Raw genomic sequence first — 19,401 nt, 5'->3', positions numbered from 1 at the left:
ACGTATTGGTAGAAACATTAGTTTCTGAATCATAGTTCAACTGGATTAGGAAGCAATATGTAATTGTTTAGAAATAATAGTTTAGAAAACTTCTTGTCCTTCAACTTATTTAATGTAACATTTGGAAAATGTAGAGGAAACAGAATTAGATACTCTGTAAGCTGGCAGTACTGCAACAGTTTTACTCAGCTTGTTTTAAATAAATTTTTTTTATCAGTTATAACAGATTGAAGAACAAGTTTGAATATAATTGGCTCTATCCACTCTGTATTAGAAACTCTTTCCTAACTAGTTGCTATCTGACTCGATGTAAAATAAGGCATGCGTTTAGGTTATTTTGCATTTCTATTCATCAGAGGAGCACACCCGTTTTCAACACGGATTCATGAGCAGCAAATCAGCATTTTAGATCGATTTCTGAAGCACCAAGTGAGACTGACCGGAGTAATGACTCCTAAAAGAAAATTCAGCTTTGCCATCACAGTAATAAATTATGTTCAAACTACATTTAAATAGTAAACAGTTGTGTTCAATTCAATTGTTATAATCTTTGATTACTATTACTTTATCAAATAAATGGAGTCTAACTGAGCATAAGAGACTTTCATAAATATTTAAAATAGTTAATTATTCATTCACAAATTTAATTTGTGGAAATTAATCTAAGTCCGTTAAAGTGGTCCATGTTAAGTAGGAAGTTTGATTATGGATGTAATTGAAGTGCACTGATACAAGAAAGACCATAGAGTACATTTTAAGATAATTGTTTTTGAAGACAATAACCACACTGACTCCAGCAAAGAAGTCTGGTATCACAAGACAAGGCAACAAATAGCTGGACAAATAATTTATTTCTGACATCTGGAAGTGTCCGATATGATGGGAATGACGTTTGTCCAGAGAGAGCGGAGCACAACTATATGCTCTCATGACAGCACTCAGTCCTCCTCAACAGAGTTCACGTGCACAGGCTTTTAAAGTACTGTACGAGTCGCCAAGACGGAGTAAAATCATTAAATAAAGAATCAGACACGTCCACAGGACAAAAAAATAAAATAAACACTTCACCCATCACTACAGGACAGAATCTGGATCTACATGACCCACGTACTGGATTTTTGTTTGCAAAGACATTCAGAAAAAGAGACACACTGTGGTGTGTCACTTTTCTTACGTGAAAAACGTTCACTTTTTCAATTGACTTATATGAAAAAACAAACAGGATTATACAATCAGTTTCTTCCACAGAAAAAAATGAATTTATGATATATCATATGCAACTTCTTTAAATGAAATTTAGAAAACGATTTACAAAAGAAAGCACTATTTCCTAAAGTACCGACAATTAGTTGTACATTTCTCTTCTATACAAATTCAATGGCACACCGTTTCAGTAGATTACATTTTAAACTTTTAACTCCACAAATAACCGTTTTGATGGGAGGATTTCATTCCTTTGCACTTGTCTGGTTCTCATATTTTAAACTGCCAAATGTGTCACTGTTAACAGCCTCCGAAAAACACCACTGAAAATCCTTTTTACTCTGTAGAGCGCATTCTGCTCCAAATCCTTCCTGAATAACAAAAACAGGGCAAAGTCTCTGTGCGAGAGGTAAAAACATACAATGGGCATCATTCATCGGAGCACGGATGTTTTGCTCCGTTCTCTTAAAGCTGTGAAAATGACAACACGGCTATATGCACGTCTTTTGGTTGACAAACATCAACACAGGCAGTTTAGTTTCTCTGTAGTGTTCAAATCGAGGATTTAGTGGTTACCAACAGCTGCAATAATAAATCCCATCTGCTGTAGTTGTGTACCGCAACCATGAAATGTCATACTAACAGAGGATGAAGTGCCAAGCTCTGAAAACACCTTCTTCCACCTACATGAAAATAAAGAAAAAGGCCATTCCTGAAAAACTGAAATGAAATTCAGCCTCTGTAAAGTGCAGTTGCACCGCTAATAAAACCCCGGAAGAGGCAGCTGTCAGTTTGCCGGTTGAGCGCTTTACCTCTGCACGCATCTTATGTACATACTTACAATTAAAAGCAAAAAATAAGTTAAATTCTCACACACACACACACAATACCGGTTGGCAAGCTGAGATTGTAAATCAAAGAACGTGCCTGTAGTTGTTCTCCCGTTTTTACAACCGTTTTCTTTTCAAAGCGTTATCAAAAAAAATAAGGGAACCAAAACAAAACTTAATCCAAGAGCCTCTTCCGTGACACTGTTCACTTTGATTCAGATCCATACACCATGTTTTACATCTATTTATAGCAGCTGATGCAAAAAACATCCACAGTCTCTCCATGCCCTTAGGGGCTGTCCCACACGGAATACTCTCACCTCGCTTTGAATGTAACATAACGGGACAATTCAGGGGAAAAAAACTAAAGCCATGTTGGGATAAGAGTCAAATGAGTGGGAAAGGGCCTGAGAAGCGGCCCAGTCTTCCTCTGATTTCCTTGATGCTCAGCGGATCACTTAGGGGAGAGGTCCTGAAGGGGCGTGAGGGAAGAGTTACTGGAGGAAGGAGACACTCCTTCCATCTTGGCAGGAGAGTCTGAGGAGGAGCCCACGCTGCTGAGACTCCCATCCAGAAGATCTGGAGGAGACACACTGCTGGAGAGACACAGAGAGAGAGAGAGAGAGAGAGAGAGAGAGAGAGAGACCGAGGGGCAGAATGTTACCAACAGCTGGAATACATGCATAACTAAAAGAAATGAGTTCGCCATTCATTTCTGTCCCAACAGTTGTGTGTAAAGTTTTCGCCAAAAAAAAAGACATTATTCTCTAGAATTTCTGAAAGTAATTTTAGAAACAATGGGGTTAATATCTATATTCCAGTATATGACACTTGATATGAAATTTAATTTCACTTTTCAATATTCTACAAAGTAATATGCTACTACAGACAATAGTATATAAATAATAGCCATATAAATAATTGTAAGTCAACAACATGGAGCCATACTATTTTAAAGTATTAAGAAAATAATGCTTCAAACTTTCTCATGTAGTGAATAAAATAAATAATGAAACAAAATGACAGTAGACAATATTCTCTTTTTTTCCTGCCATTTAATAACTGACAGTAGACATTGTTGCCATAATGGAATCTCTAACTTCGCTACATTATCTTATATCCACATTTGAGAAAAAAACTGCCACAAAACAAAGGGCATTAAAATAACTTTTAATACTGAATTTTCTTTTGATCAGTCTAAATATTTTCTTAGCAACTGAGACCCTTATTATTATTATTATTATTATTATTATTATTATTATTATTATACTCATTAAACAAATATTACTATTGTTATATAAATTCCAGCAAAAAACTAAAAGGTATATTTTGCTTTACAGTAGTAAAATTACAATACTTATTTCTTTACGTTCAATAGATAGCCGTCTTTTATCCTGGAAAAGTAAAATCATGGATAGTCCATGCAGACATAAAAACTGACATCTATGCTGATCCACCTGATGATACTAAAAAAAGGTTGTGTCACACAGACAGTGTGTGGATTGTTATATAACACTGACAGAAGTATACTTTGGGCTTAACAGAGAACAGTCACTCTGAAGATGCTGAAAACACTGGCTCATGAGCTGCAAAGCACTATGAAATACATGCAACACAATGGACAATATACTTCTTTAATAACACTGCATGTGGTGTGTCAACTCGCTGTCAGAGAGAAGAGAGAGTGAAAGTGTGCAGCTTGTATCGATACTGCAAGAAATCAAAGTTTCAAATATACAAATGAACTGATATACACAAGTCAACATTTGAAGTGGATCAAAGCCTCTCATCAAAGCTGTCCTAAAACAAAATTGATGATTTTGAACTTTTACAATCCGCTTCAAATGCTGACTACTGTATGCCATTGTTGCTGCTGTTTTTGGACAACACTAGTCATAGTATATATCCCAAAAAATAGTACACATACACTTCTGATATAACATACTCAAAATTAAAATTTTAAGTCCACTGTGAAAACTCACCAGGTGTTAAGTTCAGGCAAGTGAGACACCTCTGTGGACAGCATGTTGGTGGTTCCCTGAAAGAGTCTCTTGGGCTGGCTTTCCGTCTCCATTTCACCTGAGAAGTCACCAAAATATTTTATTTAGGCATCCCAGCTGTAACAACATCGCAAAAGAAAGTGTCATGATCGATACCTTACATTTGCGTTTGAGAGGGCCCAGGATACCAGGCCTGATGCAGTTGATCGGGCTCTGACTTCTCCTGCTGGGCAAACTTTTGATGAGTGATACCAGCTACTCAGCTTAAGATCCTACACTATTATGTCTGATGACGACAGAAAACACTCTTGCTGTGGCGGGATGCCCGAACAGAACTTACCTGAAGCGACGTGTCGGGCTGGGAACAGGGCTGGGCGTCAGACCGTTACTGGTCACCAGGATTTGAAGAGACGGAGAAAAACACTGCTGCTCATTGAAGAGAGAGAAGTCAGTCGAAGCATTAAGCCTTAAAAAACAACAGTACAGCAAGTTATTTAAGAAAGGAAGAGATACCTTCTTTCCGATCCCTCTGGTGGGCGAAGGAGCAGGAGACACAGGCACAAAATCAATCCGCTTTGGAGATGACGATGATGAAGATTTCTCAACATCATTATCACTCTACAGTCAAGCACAACCATATAAAGCATTACCCAATATGACAGAATTATTACCACTAGTTAACCACTTGATTACCAATGCAGTGTCGGAGTGTTATACTACCAATCCAGTCTGCTCTTGAGAGACTGGTGGCCCTGTTGACTCCAGGAGCTTTTTTTCTAGCATGCTTCCATTTTCTCTTCCACAATCCCATCAATAGGGGAAGAGGAAGTGTAGCAACAGAGCTACTGCATGCATCATGTTATCTGAGTGAGAACATTGCCTCTACTTTTACACACAATAATAATTGTGAAGCTTCGGTTTAAAAAGCTCAATTATGCATTGTGCAATAAAAATAGTATACACATGGTTTAAAAGTTTGGGTCATTAAGTTAAATACTTTTATTTAGAAAGGAATGACACACAGATTTTTATTAAAAGTGATAGTAAAGATACTTGAAAGATTCTTGAAAAGAATGCAAAAGTATTCTGAAAAAACTGATATATTTTTCTTGAGCAGCATATCGGAATGATTTCTGAAGGATCATGCGACACTGAAGACTGGAGTAATGATGCTGAAAATTCTGCTTTGCATCACAGGAATAAATATTTTAAAATGCATTCAAATAGAAAAGGTTATTTTAAACTAATAAATCAATATCAGTTTTTTTAACCAGGCTCTTACCAGACTAAGACTCTCCTCCCAAGACTGGCTCATCTGCATGGCTGCCTGCACCTCTCTAGATCAATTGACATTATGGGGGGAAATAAATACAGACAGGAAAAAATTTTTATAGATGTGTCACTAAACACCGACATTATTCCTTTCCACCAATTGCTAGAGTCGGGCAGTCTAACAGAAGCCCTCATTCCAGTGTGCACTGTGCATGTCGATTATTGTTATGAAAACTGGAAACAGACAAAACCTGCTGTCAGCTACTGATAAATGAGAAACCAATACCCTGGGGGTTCAGCAGATGTGAGCTCTTACCGTTCATGAGCAGTTTCACGATTCATCACATCAACACCCTCTTCCTGGAAATAAACAAACACAAAGAATGCTCATATGAGCGAATAACAGAATTAACTTGTTGTACATATGCCATGTTGCAGTACTACAAACCAGTCTGAATCTGAAAAACAGGTGGTTTGTGAAAACACCAAAATGTAATTTCAAGCACACACTCCCATAAGCATAGGAGTGTGAGTCATGCTAAGAAGATCTCAGACTAAGAAATAAGTCATATTTCAATGTAAACTGATGCAAACTTTGTACCTGTTTGATCCTCTGCAGTCTTGTGCTAGGAACACGTACTGGCGAAGATGGAACCTAAAAATGCATTAAAAATGTCTTTAAAAAAGCCAACTGTCACATTAATAATGCATTCTGCAACTCTTTACATACCACACTGGGTCGAACAACAGTAGTACTGTTTCTTCTGCTGCGGAGAACCTCTCTCTGGAAAACCTGTGAAGCATCACTGAAGAAAGAAAAGACCAACATCAGAGTGTACTAAAAACTATTCAGTTCAACTTTAAAGTCATGATAAAACTGTATAAGCAGAAACGGGTAATTTCTTCTACATTGTGACATATCCGGGAGTAACAGATTGTGAAAAAAACTAAAGTAGGGTGGGGATTTGGTTCTATTCTAAGATGTGGGTTTATACGAAAAAATATTTGGAGAAGTCCTACGTGCATCATCACCAGAGAGAAGTCCGGCGTTTCACCCGAAGGTCTAGTTATGACACTTTAATTAAACATTATGAGGTCAAAGCATGATTTACAAATGTTAACCTGTACAAATTAGTCACATTAAGATTTAAAACATGCATTTAAAGTGAATATTGGCTTTTAAACCATTGCAATCCTAATGTGCGAGTTTTATACTACCAACACAGTCTGTTCTTGAGAGACTGGTGGCCCTGATGACTCGAAGCATGTTATTCTAGCATGGCTTCATGTCTCTACTCTCTATGAGTGAGAGAGTAACCACAACAGCCATGCATGGTGTCTTGGTAAGCGATCCAGCATTTTTAGACATTATAGGTGTGTAGGAGCTCACCATCAAGGCTGGGAACATGATGCCCCAAAAATTTATGCATCCCTGTTTATAACAGTTTAACAGTTTATAACCAAAAAATTGCTGAAAATTTACTCAACCTCTAGAGATTGTTTCTGCATCTGAACAGAATTGGAGAAATTTACATCAATTGCTCACCAATGGATCTTATCTAATGAATAAGTACCATCATAAACAAATAGGTAAAAACATCTTAATGATGGATTTATTCGAGAAAAAAAAAAAGCTGGATATATTGTGATGTTTTTATCAGCTGTTTGGACTCATTCTGACGGCACCCATTCACTGCAGAGGATCCATCGCTGAGCAAGTGATATAATGCTACATTTCTCCAAATCTGTTCTGATGGAGACGCAAACTTATCTACATCTCGGGTGGCCTGAGGGTGAGAACATCATTAGCAAAATTTCATTTTTAGGGGGAGAAGAAATAATATTTAAGATGAAATCTGTGATTTCCAGGTGGTTCAAGATGGTAAACCAGCTACCAGGTTCCCAAAACTAGCTTGACCACTTTAAACTGGTATGGCCAGTTTGGACCAATTAGAAACCAATCAGCTACCAGCTTAGGCTGGATCTTTCAGCATGGTCAAGTAGGCAGCTCACCAGATTCAAAGACACGTCCAATAATATATCAACATAATACATTTACTGGTCTAAACATCTCAGCATATGCTATTAGTAGTCACCTCAGGCCGTTTATCATGGGTTCGCTGTTAGATCGTCTCAAGTGTCCATCGAGTGACGACGGGATGTCCAGATCCAGCTCCATCTTCTCTTGTGACATGATTCCTTGATTGTTTACTGTCCTTAGAAGTACGCCGCATAAAAAAACACGCAGGTAGCAAAGCTACATCGTTGAAAGACACAAAACAGATCAATGTCACGGTTCACAATGTGCTCATGTTGCAGCCTGTATAGAGACCGGGGCTTCTGTTGTTGTTGTTAAGGGTCAATGTATGTCTCGATCACAGCCCAAAGAAATGATCCGTGGGTTTCTGCAAACCAACATTCTGCTTGCTCAATCTGCACCGCGTATCTTTCTATAAAACTCTCCACTTTCTGTTCCAATCGTGTAGATCCAGCGACTGGTTAGCTGTGAGCTAATATGTGAAAGGGGTTTGGCCCATGCACACCAATCCTGTGCTGTTAGCTTAGCTTAGGCGCACAGCACCTAAACCTGAGCAGCTCTGGCCAGATAACTACAATTCTAAGATTGCATGTGGAAAGGATTCATGAAAGGCCCCAATTCAGAGCATGAAAATTGAGGATTAAACCGTGAGCACAATAATAACAAGAGCTGAAGGCACAACGATGTTCAGCTGGCCATCATCATGTTGCTAACTAGCTTGCTTTTCGTAAAGTTGTTGGGCAAACGCATGTAAATCACTAGTCAAACGCGCGACTCCTCTTCGACATCGTCTGTTTGCCAGTTTGGCGTGTCAGTATCTAGTTGAATGAGTTTGTAACTTAGTTGCGTCAATCATAGGTAAGAATCTATTTTATCTATTTTCTGGACACCGCAGCGTACCCACACAGCACAGCCAAGAGTCCCGCCCCTTCTGTGCCTACCGGACTGACTGACAGCATCGTGAACCAATCAGAAACGCGATGGACGCCGGCGAGCCTTCTTGAACAGCAAACGATTGGGGAAATAGCCAATGGAATCACACTTCCTGGAGACGTTTCCTAAGCACGTCCCTGCGCACGCCGTTCAACACATGCGCATTCTCTTTGTTGCTTTGGAAAAAGCCAAATTTTAAATCTTTTTAAAATTGAGAGATACTTTAAAACTTGTGACATACGTACACCGCAGCTAACATTATCAATAGGTTACATTTAGGATATTTGACATTTAAAATTCTAGGGTAATAAGAACATTTATGACACTGTATAAAAGTTGTCCACTACTTCCAACTTGTCAAACCAATTATGTTTACTGAATAACTAAAATGTATAAAATAGCCTCTGATTTATATAAATATATATAATGATGACATGAAAACTGACCCCTGACTCACACCAGTGTAATTCACACAAAGTATGTCATCCACCTATGGACTTGGTGTTTTTGTTTACCACCAAAATAACGTGATAAAATATAATTTTTTATCTCCTTCTGTACAGTGATTTACATCTTATTTCTCACTTATTTGAAGCTTCGGAGAAAAAAAAATTGTTATTTATTCTTTTTCGGATTCTATTAAAAAGCAGTGCTATTCATGACCAATGAATATAGTACAAATGAAATGTTAACATAGAGTTGTCAATAAAAAAAAAATCGTAAATAAGATGAGGGGTGGGGGGGGGGGTCTCTTCATTTAGGCAAAGCATAAGGGCACAGCAATTAAGCTTTTTTTTTATAATTTCCACATGCCTCAGACCTTAACCTCCATCTAAACATCACTGTGTGATGACACTCCACCCTAAAACCAAATTTTGCATAAAATTGCTTTGCACAAAACACAGCAGCAATGAGCAACACCAGAGTCACATGTTTCTTCACAGCTCACTGTGAGGCCTCTTGTCTGGCAGCAGACAATGTTTCTTTTCTCTTCTTTTAATGAGAGACACAAGATTTTGAGCCAGGCGACTGCAAGGTCATCACGCAGGTCAGGTGATGGCAACTCTGGCTGACTTTAATAAATTAATATCTCCTCTATTTAAAAATAAAAATAAAAAAAGATAACAAAAATACTATGTAGAAAGAGTTGCATGTTTAAAGATTCAGTGAGCAGAAAGGAGACAGCAATGGTTGCATTAGCATGTATTAGTAACAAAACGTGCATGGAAACAATTATGAGGTTGAATTATAAAGCTAATATGGTTTTTATTAGAATATGCCCCATTAAAATCAGAAGCTCTGTGTGTTGGAAACAAGTTGGCTGCTTCAAAAGGCATGACAACATCCTGATGAGGGGATACAGTGTGTCTAAGTAGTAAGAACGTGCCACGACACTGCAGTTGCACTCCTCCTCCGTTACTCTACGGGGGATGTTGTACAGCTCGCGCTCCCATAAAGCTTTGCAGGAGACCATACAATGAAATTTGGTGCGTTTTTTTACATTTCGGCGCCATTTTCGATTGGACCCGAGGTAAGTTTGGATTTTTTGAGGAATTATTTTTTGAGGATCCCCCTCCCCCTCCGTGTTCTCACGCTGTCAAGCTGTGTGTTGTTCATTAATTTCCGAGAGAAACGGAGGTGCTTCGAGTCGACTTCACGGCTTCTGCGCCTTTGTTTGAGAACAGTGTCGCGGGGAGAAAACTATCACACTTTAACGCAACTTGGTCTGCATGCTCATAATCTGAAAGATGTGTCATTTTGACGCGTGTCAAACAAAAGTTCGCGTTTTTATCGCTCGTTTGTTTTCAACTCGCATTTCTCAAAATATCTTAGTAACCAACATCCTCTTTTATTATTAGTACGAAGTTGTCTATTTAGGGAACCTGTATAGTCGCAACTGAGGAAACACCCCACGGTCTTTTTGATAGACACTGTATTCGAAGGAGGTCGGCAACTTACACTTAGGTTCGAAATATATATTTGTACTTTTTCATTTTTGATTCCGCAGGCTATTTCTGTTGTTATATACAGTTGTAAAATGCTGAGTAGGCAGCAGTTAACTACACCCTGTATGTGGCATCCAGCTGAATGTGCGTCTCTGGAGTTTTTCTAACCACCTCAGCATATGGCCTGTACAAAATATTAAATAAACCATTTCTATATTAATATTATATTATTACTTTGACTTGCTGTGAATACGCTGATGTTTCAATTTAGCAAACGTGTGAGTGTGTATTCAGCTTGTTTTTTCAATGTAGGCAGTCAAGTTTTCTGTAAATTCCTTATATTTTTGTAATTGCATATATTTGTTTTATTTTATTTTTTAATGTGCATATTTATTTATTTAAAGAAGCAACGCCTTCTGTACACCAGACCGTGACAGGTATTGAGGATATGTCTGGTCATGTCTGCCTGGCAATGGCTCTTATTTTTTGTTCTTCATTAGTTGCTAACCAACAACTACGGTACAAACAACATGCAGCGTTTGAAATAATAAATTCCCATTATTTAAGAGCAAATGTATTTTTATTAATACGAAATGAACAGAAACTTTTTTTTTGAATCTGGTGTTTACACATTTGCATGTTTTTTTTCATATTTATCGTTTTATATAGATCTTTTTAATTACTTAATACAAAGAACCATGTTTTTTATTATTTATTTTGATTTAGAGGATATAATCTTGATGCTGTTGGGCCTTTCTTTCCACCCTGTTGTTCCTCTCAGACCCTTCAGGGGGCGCTCGTCCTCTTAATGACATGTGGAACTATCAATACAACAAATACATATTTCCATAATTATATAGACAGGTGCAAGTTGAAGCCATACTGAAAGGAGACTGAACATATCAGTTGCTCTGTAACAACTCTAGCAGCTCGTCATGTTTTTTTGATTATGGAAATGCAGCTAGAGGAGTTGCTTCTGCCTGTTCCACCAGCAACATTTCAGTAACCCAGCATAAGAGACCTGCAGATCTAAAGGGAATGTGCTATAGCAGCACATAAATACTGGAGGTGAATGTGTTGTTATCCAGTATTGTTGTTCTGCTATAGTAAGACCTGTCAGCGCTTACAGACTCCAAAGAGCCACAGCAGATCCAGGAGAGCTGACCATACCCATGCATTTCTGTGATGAAAAACACCACCTGTCTGTACTCTAGATAAACAACGCTGTCAAATAAAATCAGCAGTCAGCTAACTGATCTTATTTCATTATGCTTACCTGTTCTTTGTGTTGTCATTTCTATTGTACTGTAAGTGCAAGATGTATGCAGAACAACAGTATGTTTATTCTTATGCTATTTATTTCTAAATCATACTGCATGATAATATGACCTGTTTAACAATGTTAGTCATGACAAAATACGTTAATACTTAAAATTCTTTTAATAATTTTTTAAGATTGACAGGTGGTTGAACAGTGGTGAGGTCACATGTTTTACAAGTTTTTCATTCATTTTCATAGCATAACTGGTCATACAAATGATCATATAAGGCACTGTAAGATTTTTTTTTTTCCGTTTCATTTCAATCTCATTAATATAATTAGTAATCATAACTACAGTAAGTGGACACAAATAAATATCTTGACAGGATAATTAAACCGATACAAATTACAAAAATAAAATAATAAAAACAGGGCGATATTTGGCTTTAAAATGTCAATAAATTTGAAATATGATTGGAAAAAAAAGTACATTCAACATATTCAATATTACAATACTCACTGATTTGAATCAATAATAACAGGGTTCATATTATGGTTCCGACATTTGGAAACACCAGTGGTCTTTTCAAATTCACACATTGTGTGTTCACTATTGAATAGCAAAGCAAGGCAACCTAAAATCAATATTCTGTTCATCATATCATAAACACCTATCCATAGTGTCTAGCACACACACACACACAAAAAGGTTATAATAAATCAAAGGGAATCTGGCCATTACATTAAATGGTTGTTTAAAACACCCACTGTAATGAAGAGCAGTCTAACCCTGAGACCTCTGTTCTCAGAGACTGAATTGAAAAGCGTTTGTGGTTACTAATGTGTGTGGGATGCCTGTGGAGGTATAAGCTAATGTAAATGTAAGGTGCATTGATTTACAGCACACACCTCCCCAGAGACGCTGAACAAAGGACCTGCTAACCTGCGGTGAGCTGTGCAACTGAAAAAAATACAAAATGGATAGAAAATAATAATTAAAAAAACATCCACTAAGAACAAATGGTACACAGTTAGAGGGGGAAGTTCAGGGCTTCTCATGCTTTGTACTTCTCCTTTCCCGTTTCACTGATGACGCATATGTGCTGCAAGTCAAAACGAGAGAAGCAGTTAGCAGAAATCGCGGCACAATCAAACAGATGTGCGTGTTATAATGAGCAACTATTTGTATTTAAATTATAAAGCTATTCTAAATGATGAAATGTTGCTACTTACATTTAAATCCCTAAAGTACTCATTGTAGTCAAGTGCATATCCAACCACAAATTTGTCAGGAACCTCAAATCCTACAACTAGTGGAGAGAAGGGGGTAAATAAAAAAAGTTAATTTGTACAGACAGGTTCAAGAAATATTTCTTCTTATTATCAAAGCTGAAAACTAATATTTTTGTGGTGACTATGAAAATCATCAGTACATGTGTTAGTCTTCCACCTTGTGGTCAATACATAGCATTGCACTGTTAAGGGCCCTAGTACATAGACTGGTCAAAAGAAGTTTCAGGTCAAAATAATTGACTTGATTCCCTTTAAAATATAAATCAATGTGCTTTAGTGTTTTGAAGGTGTTTGTGCAACCCTGAGAAAATCATAAGCATGCATCCATTTATATCCATTTATGACTTGTGAGAAGTGGATTGAATTCTAATTATATCGATGCTATATAGAATTGCATGCCAAAAAAAGGCTGGAAATCTTTTTCAGTAATCCACTCACAGTCTGGTCTGTAGCCAACACTCCTAGGTGTCCTTTTCACCAGCAAACTGCAAAAAAAATAATATATATAGGAATATGTAAAGTATACAGGACCGTACAACTTATAAAACTCAAAAGTAGATAGAAGTTTCTGGCATTTGTTGCATTAGTGATGAAGGGAGTTACTAAACAGAGCTTAGCAATATTTACATACAGCTTACAAAAGCTGATGCAATACCTACAAGACAAACACTCTGAGACACACTGGTTACCTCCATTTTATTAATTATAGTCATCTGTACCTGGCCACTTTGACCATTTTAGGATTATATTGCTTGAGTAGTTCCAGCAGGGTCTTCATTGTCTTCCCAGTATCAATGATGTCCTAATAAACAGAGTGAAGGTTACATAAAACACATTTAACATTTGTTGAATAATGCAAACTATTTTAAAAATAAAAGTAAAAATAAATGTATATATACCTCAACAATCAAGACATTCTTTGGTGTCAAAAAGAATATGTCAAGAGAAAAAGAGAAACAGTTTTAACACATTTGGATATGTTTAAGAGACCGTAATGACAGTATTTGATTAGCCACTTATTACTACCATATTATTACAACCATTTATTTTTGTAATTATTATTCATGCACTTTCATTCAAAAGTGAGAGCTCCATATGAATTTGTAATCTTTGTGAAAAAAATATGTTATGTTCACCAAGGCTGCATTTATTTAATCACAATATAGTAGTGACTGTTTTTTATTGTAATATATTTTAAAATGTAATTTATTCCAGTGATACAAAGCATCATGACTTCAGTCTTCAGTGTCACATGATCCTTCAGAAATCATTCTAATATGCTGATTTGGTGCTCAAGAAACATTTCTTATTAAGTTCAAAAGAACAACACTTATTTGAAATACAATCTTTTATAACATTATAAATGTCTTTCAGTCACTTTTAATCAATGTCATGTCTCCTCACAGAATAAAAATATTTATTATTATAAAAAAAACATGATCTGAGCACAGAAATTAATTTTGAGACAAAGTGTTGACAGTAATGGACTTAATTTTGAATTACCCGTATTTTTTGGACTATTAGTTGCATCAGTCCAAAAATAGGTCATGATGAGGGAAAAAACATATATAAGTTGCACTGGACTATAAGTCGCATTTATTTAGAACCAAGAACCAATAGAAAACATTACCGTCTACAGCCGCGAGAGGGCGCTCTATGTCTTCAGTGTAGACTACAGGAACACAGAGCAGCATAGAGCGCCCTCTCGCGGCTGTAGACGGTAATGTTTTCTATTGGGTGATGTCTCTTAGTTCATGTCAAATTAATTTTGATGAATAAGTCGCACCTGACTATAAGTCGCAGGACCAGCCAAACTATGAAAAAAAGTGCGACTTATGGTCCGGAAAATATGGTAGCTTTTTTAACAAACCAAAGTTACTGAATGACATGATCAGAAAGATTCCTTTTAAATAATGGAGATGGTTTTTGCTTACCTTTCCTTTGAGTGTGGACAGATCATCTCCGCCGATCACTTTGATGTCACCTGTAGATTGGTCATTCTGTAATATTTAAAGAAGGGGAATACACAGATTCAGACATTTACACGAGTCAGTCCAGACATTAAAGTGTTAAAGCACTTAACTCTGAAACAAGTATGTATCACAAGTGTCAATTTTCATTTATGTTGTCAAAATAATTATACACACACGATACACAATAATTATACAATACACAGAAGGGAGCAGACGGGCCTGACTGAATTTACATTCATTAAATAGGATGAATGAATAATAGGCGTACTTGGTAACTCTTGAGACGGATGAAGTCCACAGTCATGGGAATGGAGCGATCGCTGTTGCGATTAAGCGCTTTGATGTAATCTAAGAGGTCAGCAAAAAATTTGTAGCCCCCTTTGAGCACACACAGAGCCACAATATGATGCGCGCCCATGTCCTTCATGATATCTCTGGCCAGACGTTCAGTTCTGTAGGAGTCAGGAGATACTGGTCAGCCAATACGCAGTGTCAACAGTCTTCAGGTTGCATGTTATTTGTAATGTGAGTGTTCATTAGGCAAGACTAAGAAAAGAACTTGTTTGATGTGGCTCGTACCTGTCCATGATGAGTCCATGTGGAATATACACCCGCTCCAGGTCAGACGCATAATGTTTCGGTATACAGAAGAGGTCCAGGTCATAACCTTGCTCCTCATCATTGATCTAAAATGCACAAATGACATCATATCATAGCTGATAGGGCAAAGAACAGTGAGCCAACCGTTTGACAGATAACATTTTATCTAGTCGACAGAAGGACAAACCTTAAATAGGGCAGTAGAGGAAAGGTGATCTTTACTTCAACCTTATCTTCTATTGCCTAAACAGCTCTCATAAGCACTGGTGAGTTGAGACAGCATCTGTTTCTAACATCTGGAGTTATATTCTCGACAGAAACGTCCTTAACAAATTGACTTTCAAAAATGCATATATTATCTAACTTATTTCTTAAGCATATACCCTAGAACAGATTTAAGTGAGAAAGTCAAGATGTACAAATAAACAAGGACGGTCGGGATGAAGAGTGTAAATGTTGAAGTAAGCAAAGAGTCTTCTTGAGTGAAAAATAAGTGTGCTTAATTGTTTTGAGTGTGCACATGTTGTGTACTTGTAGTTAACAAACCTTTATTTGCAGATTACAGAGAAGAAAAAAACACTCAAAGGGTTGCACCATCATGTCATTCACAAAAGAAAGAAGATATCTTAAGGAATGTTGGCAGTTGGAAAAACAGTTGACGTTAGCCTTTTCCATACTATGGAAGTCAATGGCTGCCAGCAACTATTTGCTTAACAACATTGTTCAGACTATTTTCTTTTGTATTGAACAGGAGAAAGAAACTCATACAGGTTTGGAACAACTTGAGGGTGAGTAAATTATAACTGAAATGTAATTCTGGTACTTTTGTGTCCTTTTATGTTTTACATCTTTACTTGTGTTTATGTGTGTGTGTGTGTGTTTTTAGCATTTTAATTAAGACTTGCTGAATCCCCCTGGTTGAGAAGAACAGTTCTGAAATAGGAATGCACATTTTGTGGTTTCCACCCTTTTAATGAAAAAGTATAACCTGTTCTGCTGGTGGATCTGAAAAGAACCTTGACTGGAAATCTTTCAAAACAACAAATGGTAAATGTAAAATGTGTAAAAACTGTTCCTCATAGTGGAAGCAAAATAGAAGCAGATGAATCCCAAGTAAGCAGCAATTTTTTGTTCATAGCTTGTTCATTGTTTGTTCTTCCCAAAAGTGTCATCACACTGTCCTCCAAGGACTTTCAGACAAATAATGTGCAGCTGTCAGGAGAGGTTTGTCTGGGAGCTTCCTCCTTTCTGCTTACCACTGGTGCCAATATCTTAAGATTCAAACCCCATCAATAGACAGGGCTATGATAAGATATGGAACTTAAAGAGCAGTATGCAGTGTTTCTAATATTGCTGCAGGAACATGCATTAAGTCTGTTAGCTGTCAGATCTAGAGGGCCGTATTCCACATCAACAAAACTCCTGCTGTAGACTCACATGCATGTCACATGTCTTTCCTCAGCTGTATCAGGATACTGAGCCAATGTTCTGCATTAAGAATGCAAATCAATTGATGTTTATTATTATTTTAGCTCTTCAGGTAACAGAAGTCCCAGAGTATATATAACTCTTTGGTGTGTCCCTGGATACTGTAGACTGAAGTCAACAGTGTGGTTTAACATGCCTATAAAAGGATTCAGAATCAGCAAAAAAAAAAAAAAAAAAAAAAAAAAAAAAACAGCATGACTTGTGCTCTATATTACATGCCTTCTGAAGTCATGCACTATAGATTATATGAGGAACAGACCTAAACTTAAATCGGTCTCTATTGAAGATCCCAAAATCCACCCTAGCTTGCCTTGCTGTTCATTATAGTATGTGAGAAAAGCACATACACTATAAACAGTTTAGTGGAATTGTATCTTTTCAATAAATCATTGCTCCGGTTACAAAACTGATCAGGGCTGTTTCCCAAAAGCATTAAACCTAATCGTAGAGAGTACTACGTACTACGGTATAAGGCTTAAAGGGATAATTAACCTAAAAAATTTAATTCTGTCATCATGTTACATCATTACAGTTGTTCCAAACCTGTATGAGTTTCTTATTTTATGAGTCTTTTTAAAGAATGTTGGTAACCAAACAGTTGTTGGTCTCCATTGACTTCCACAGTATGTGTGTGTGTTTTGCATTTTTAGTTGAACATTATCTTTACAACCCTTTAGGAAATACAGTCCAGAATGATGTGTTCCTCAAGTTGATATTGTGTGGTTTATTACAAGTATTTTAAACTGTTATGTGATTCTGCAGCCTTCTGAAGCTTGATGTCTTCACTCACTAGTCAGTGTCACATGGAAAATGCTGACCAGGACACGCTTAAAAACGGTATTTGGTGTTTTGCAGAAGAAAGGAAATGCATACTGAATTTGTAATTACAACACGGGGGTGAGAGGTCAGAACTGACCGACAGAATTAAAATTATTCTATGAACTGTCGCTTTAAGAGTGAAGTGTACCTATTGATTCATTAATAAATCCAATCACGTGCTACAAAGCGCGGGATGGGTCCGTCTAAAATTATACCGTCAAAATAATATCTTAATTTAGGGCGGAAGACGATGGTTGACTCCCCTGAGTCTCTTTGAAAAACTTTAAATCATTCTCATTAGCTCACTACGGCAACATCCCGCAAAGCACGTTACATTTATTATCACTTTATAACAAACTGAAACCATCTGCACTTTTCGACCTGAACGCGTCCACCCATCCATCCGTTTTCACGCACAGATCAAGAAATCTGATAGATCATACAACCGAGCACGTGCAGTGTTTCTTTCTCATTTACACTAACGTTAGCCATTCGCGCAGAGGTGAATGAGCTGCATCACGTGTGCGATGCGTGAAACGCGTGCTTTCCATCCAGGCCCCTAGACTTCACACAGATATTTACGAATCACGAAATACATTTATGTATGCAAACAGGAAAATTTATGAGAATAAAAGAGCTATGCATATATAGTTTTATGCTAAAAAGACACTTCCAGTTTATCATCAGTGTAGTGACTGTGTTCACGCGCCGGTGTAAATGACTGAAAGAGTGAGTGTGTACAGTAACTCCTACCACGACACAGGAGCTGGCAGACGCCATGTCCGTTCCGACTGAGCTGCTGCAAACGCCCTCGATTATGATGAGAAATGCTAGGGGAAGTTGTAGTCCTTCCTGTTCTCAATTTCACCTTTAAAGGACTGAGCGAGCACAATTCTGTAACCTTCCTCACATCACAAGTGTGGGTGTTTCAGCATTAGAGGAGGACTAATCTCGACCAATCAGCGTTGAGCAAGGACCACGCTCGATACAATATAATTTAAAGTGACAGACCCTCCAAATTACTACTGTTTTAATAGGAGTAAGGGCATAATAAATTAAGAAAATAATAAAAATATTAACATATACATTCATCAAGCTCTAGTTAAACAATACAAATAAGAAACCTATATATAAAAGTCAGCTAAACGAAATTTACCACAAGGGCAAAACCCTTTACATACACAGATATATAAAGAGCTGGGTAGTAATCTGGATTCTGTAATAAGATTCCAAAAATTAAGTACTTGTACTTAGATTAAATTAGATTTTAAAATACCCTTAACTAGACAACAGTTAGGTTTTATTATTATTATTGATTACATATTATCCACACATTAGGAACACTTGATACTTTCTAATTCTTAGTTTTCTTTTATTTATAAGATTTTAAAAGAAATATTTTAACTAAGTAACATATTTGGATGTTCACGGTTCTCTGACGCTGCTTCAATGGTTACACATGACACGCGGCAAAAAAAAAAAAAAGATAATTTTTTTAGTTGTGTTTTTTCTGATTGATGCCATTTTAAAATGATTGATTTAAATTTTTATAATTTAACTAATTATTAGATTATTTTAATATGGTGCAAGATTATCCTACTTAAGGTGATAAACGAGTTAAGTCAAGTAATCAAGTAAAAGTCAAGTAATCTAAAAGTAGTCCGATTACAGTACTTAAATGTGTAATGTAATGGTTTACGTTACAAACTACAATTTTTGTCATGTGATTTGGAACCAGTAACGAA

General features: G+C 36.9%; 2 protein-coding genes and 2 non-coding genes across 6 annotated transcripts; all 4 read right to left on the bottom strand.

Annotated features, from left to right (window-relative positions):
* Positions 1-832: 832 nt before the first annotated feature.
* Positions 833-8,317, bottom strand: LOC113057962 (protein FAM122A-like). Of its 3 annotated transcripts, none has more exons than XM_026225601.1 (10): positions 7,402-8,317; positions 6,036-6,111; positions 5,907-5,960; positions 5,622-5,665; positions 5,316-5,370; positions 4,547-4,651; positions 4,374-4,459; positions 4,195-4,259; positions 4,016-4,112; positions 833-2,629 (listed from the first exon to the last, which is right to left on the bottom strand). In XM_026225601.1, exons 1-10 carry the CDS (start codon positions 7,497-7,499, stop codon positions 2,488-2,490), a joined length of 822 nt encoding a protein of 273 aa, XP_026081386.1. In that variant the 5' UTR covers positions 7,500-8,317; the 3' UTR covers positions 833-2,487. The 3 variants fall into 3 exon arrangements, with proteins under 3 accessions (XP_026081386.1, XP_026081387.1, XP_026081388.1); XM_026225602.1 differs by having other exon boundaries at positions 833-2,626; positions 4,195-4,256; XM_026225603.1 differs by having other exon boundaries at positions 833-2,626; positions 7,402-7,562.
* LOC113058168 (small nucleolar RNA U109) lies at positions 4,732-4,888 on the bottom strand. Its single transcript, XR_003277934.1, has one exon. It is a non-coding gene; the product is annotated as a small nucleolar RNA U109 (small nucleolar RNA).
* On the bottom strand, positions 6,502-6,639 carry LOC113058167 (small nucleolar RNA U109). The gene has a single exon (XR_003277933.1). It is a non-coding gene; the product is annotated as a small nucleolar RNA U109 (small nucleolar RNA).
* A 3,326-nt stretch (positions 8,318-11,643) lies between the features above and the next one.
* On the bottom strand, positions 11,644-18,586 carry LOC113057959 (hypoxanthine-guanine phosphoribosyltransferase-like). Its single transcript, XM_026225598.1, has 9 exons — positions 18,410-18,586; positions 15,329-15,435; positions 15,018-15,201; positions 14,711-14,776; positions 13,676-13,693; positions 13,496-13,578; positions 13,215-13,261; positions 12,717-12,793; positions 11,644-12,586 (listed from the first exon to the last, which is right to left on the bottom strand). The coding sequence occupies exons 1-9, from the start codon at positions 18,434-18,436 to the stop codon at positions 12,539-12,541; spliced, it is 657 nt and encodes a 218-aa protein (XP_026081383.1). The 5' UTR covers positions 18,437-18,586; the 3' UTR covers positions 11,644-12,538.
* Positions 18,587-19,401: the final 815 nt, after the last annotated feature.

This window comes from Carassius auratus, chromosome 39 (genome assembly GCF_003368295.1).
Source record: "Carassius auratus strain Wakin chromosome 39, ASM336829v1, whole genome shotgun sequence".
Classification (NCBI taxonomy): domain Eukaryota; kingdom Metazoa; phylum Chordata; class Actinopteri; order Cypriniformes; family Cyprinidae; genus Carassius; species Carassius auratus.
Note: the sequence above shows the minus strand (reverse complement) of the source record. Positions and strands in the feature narration are given on the sequence as shown.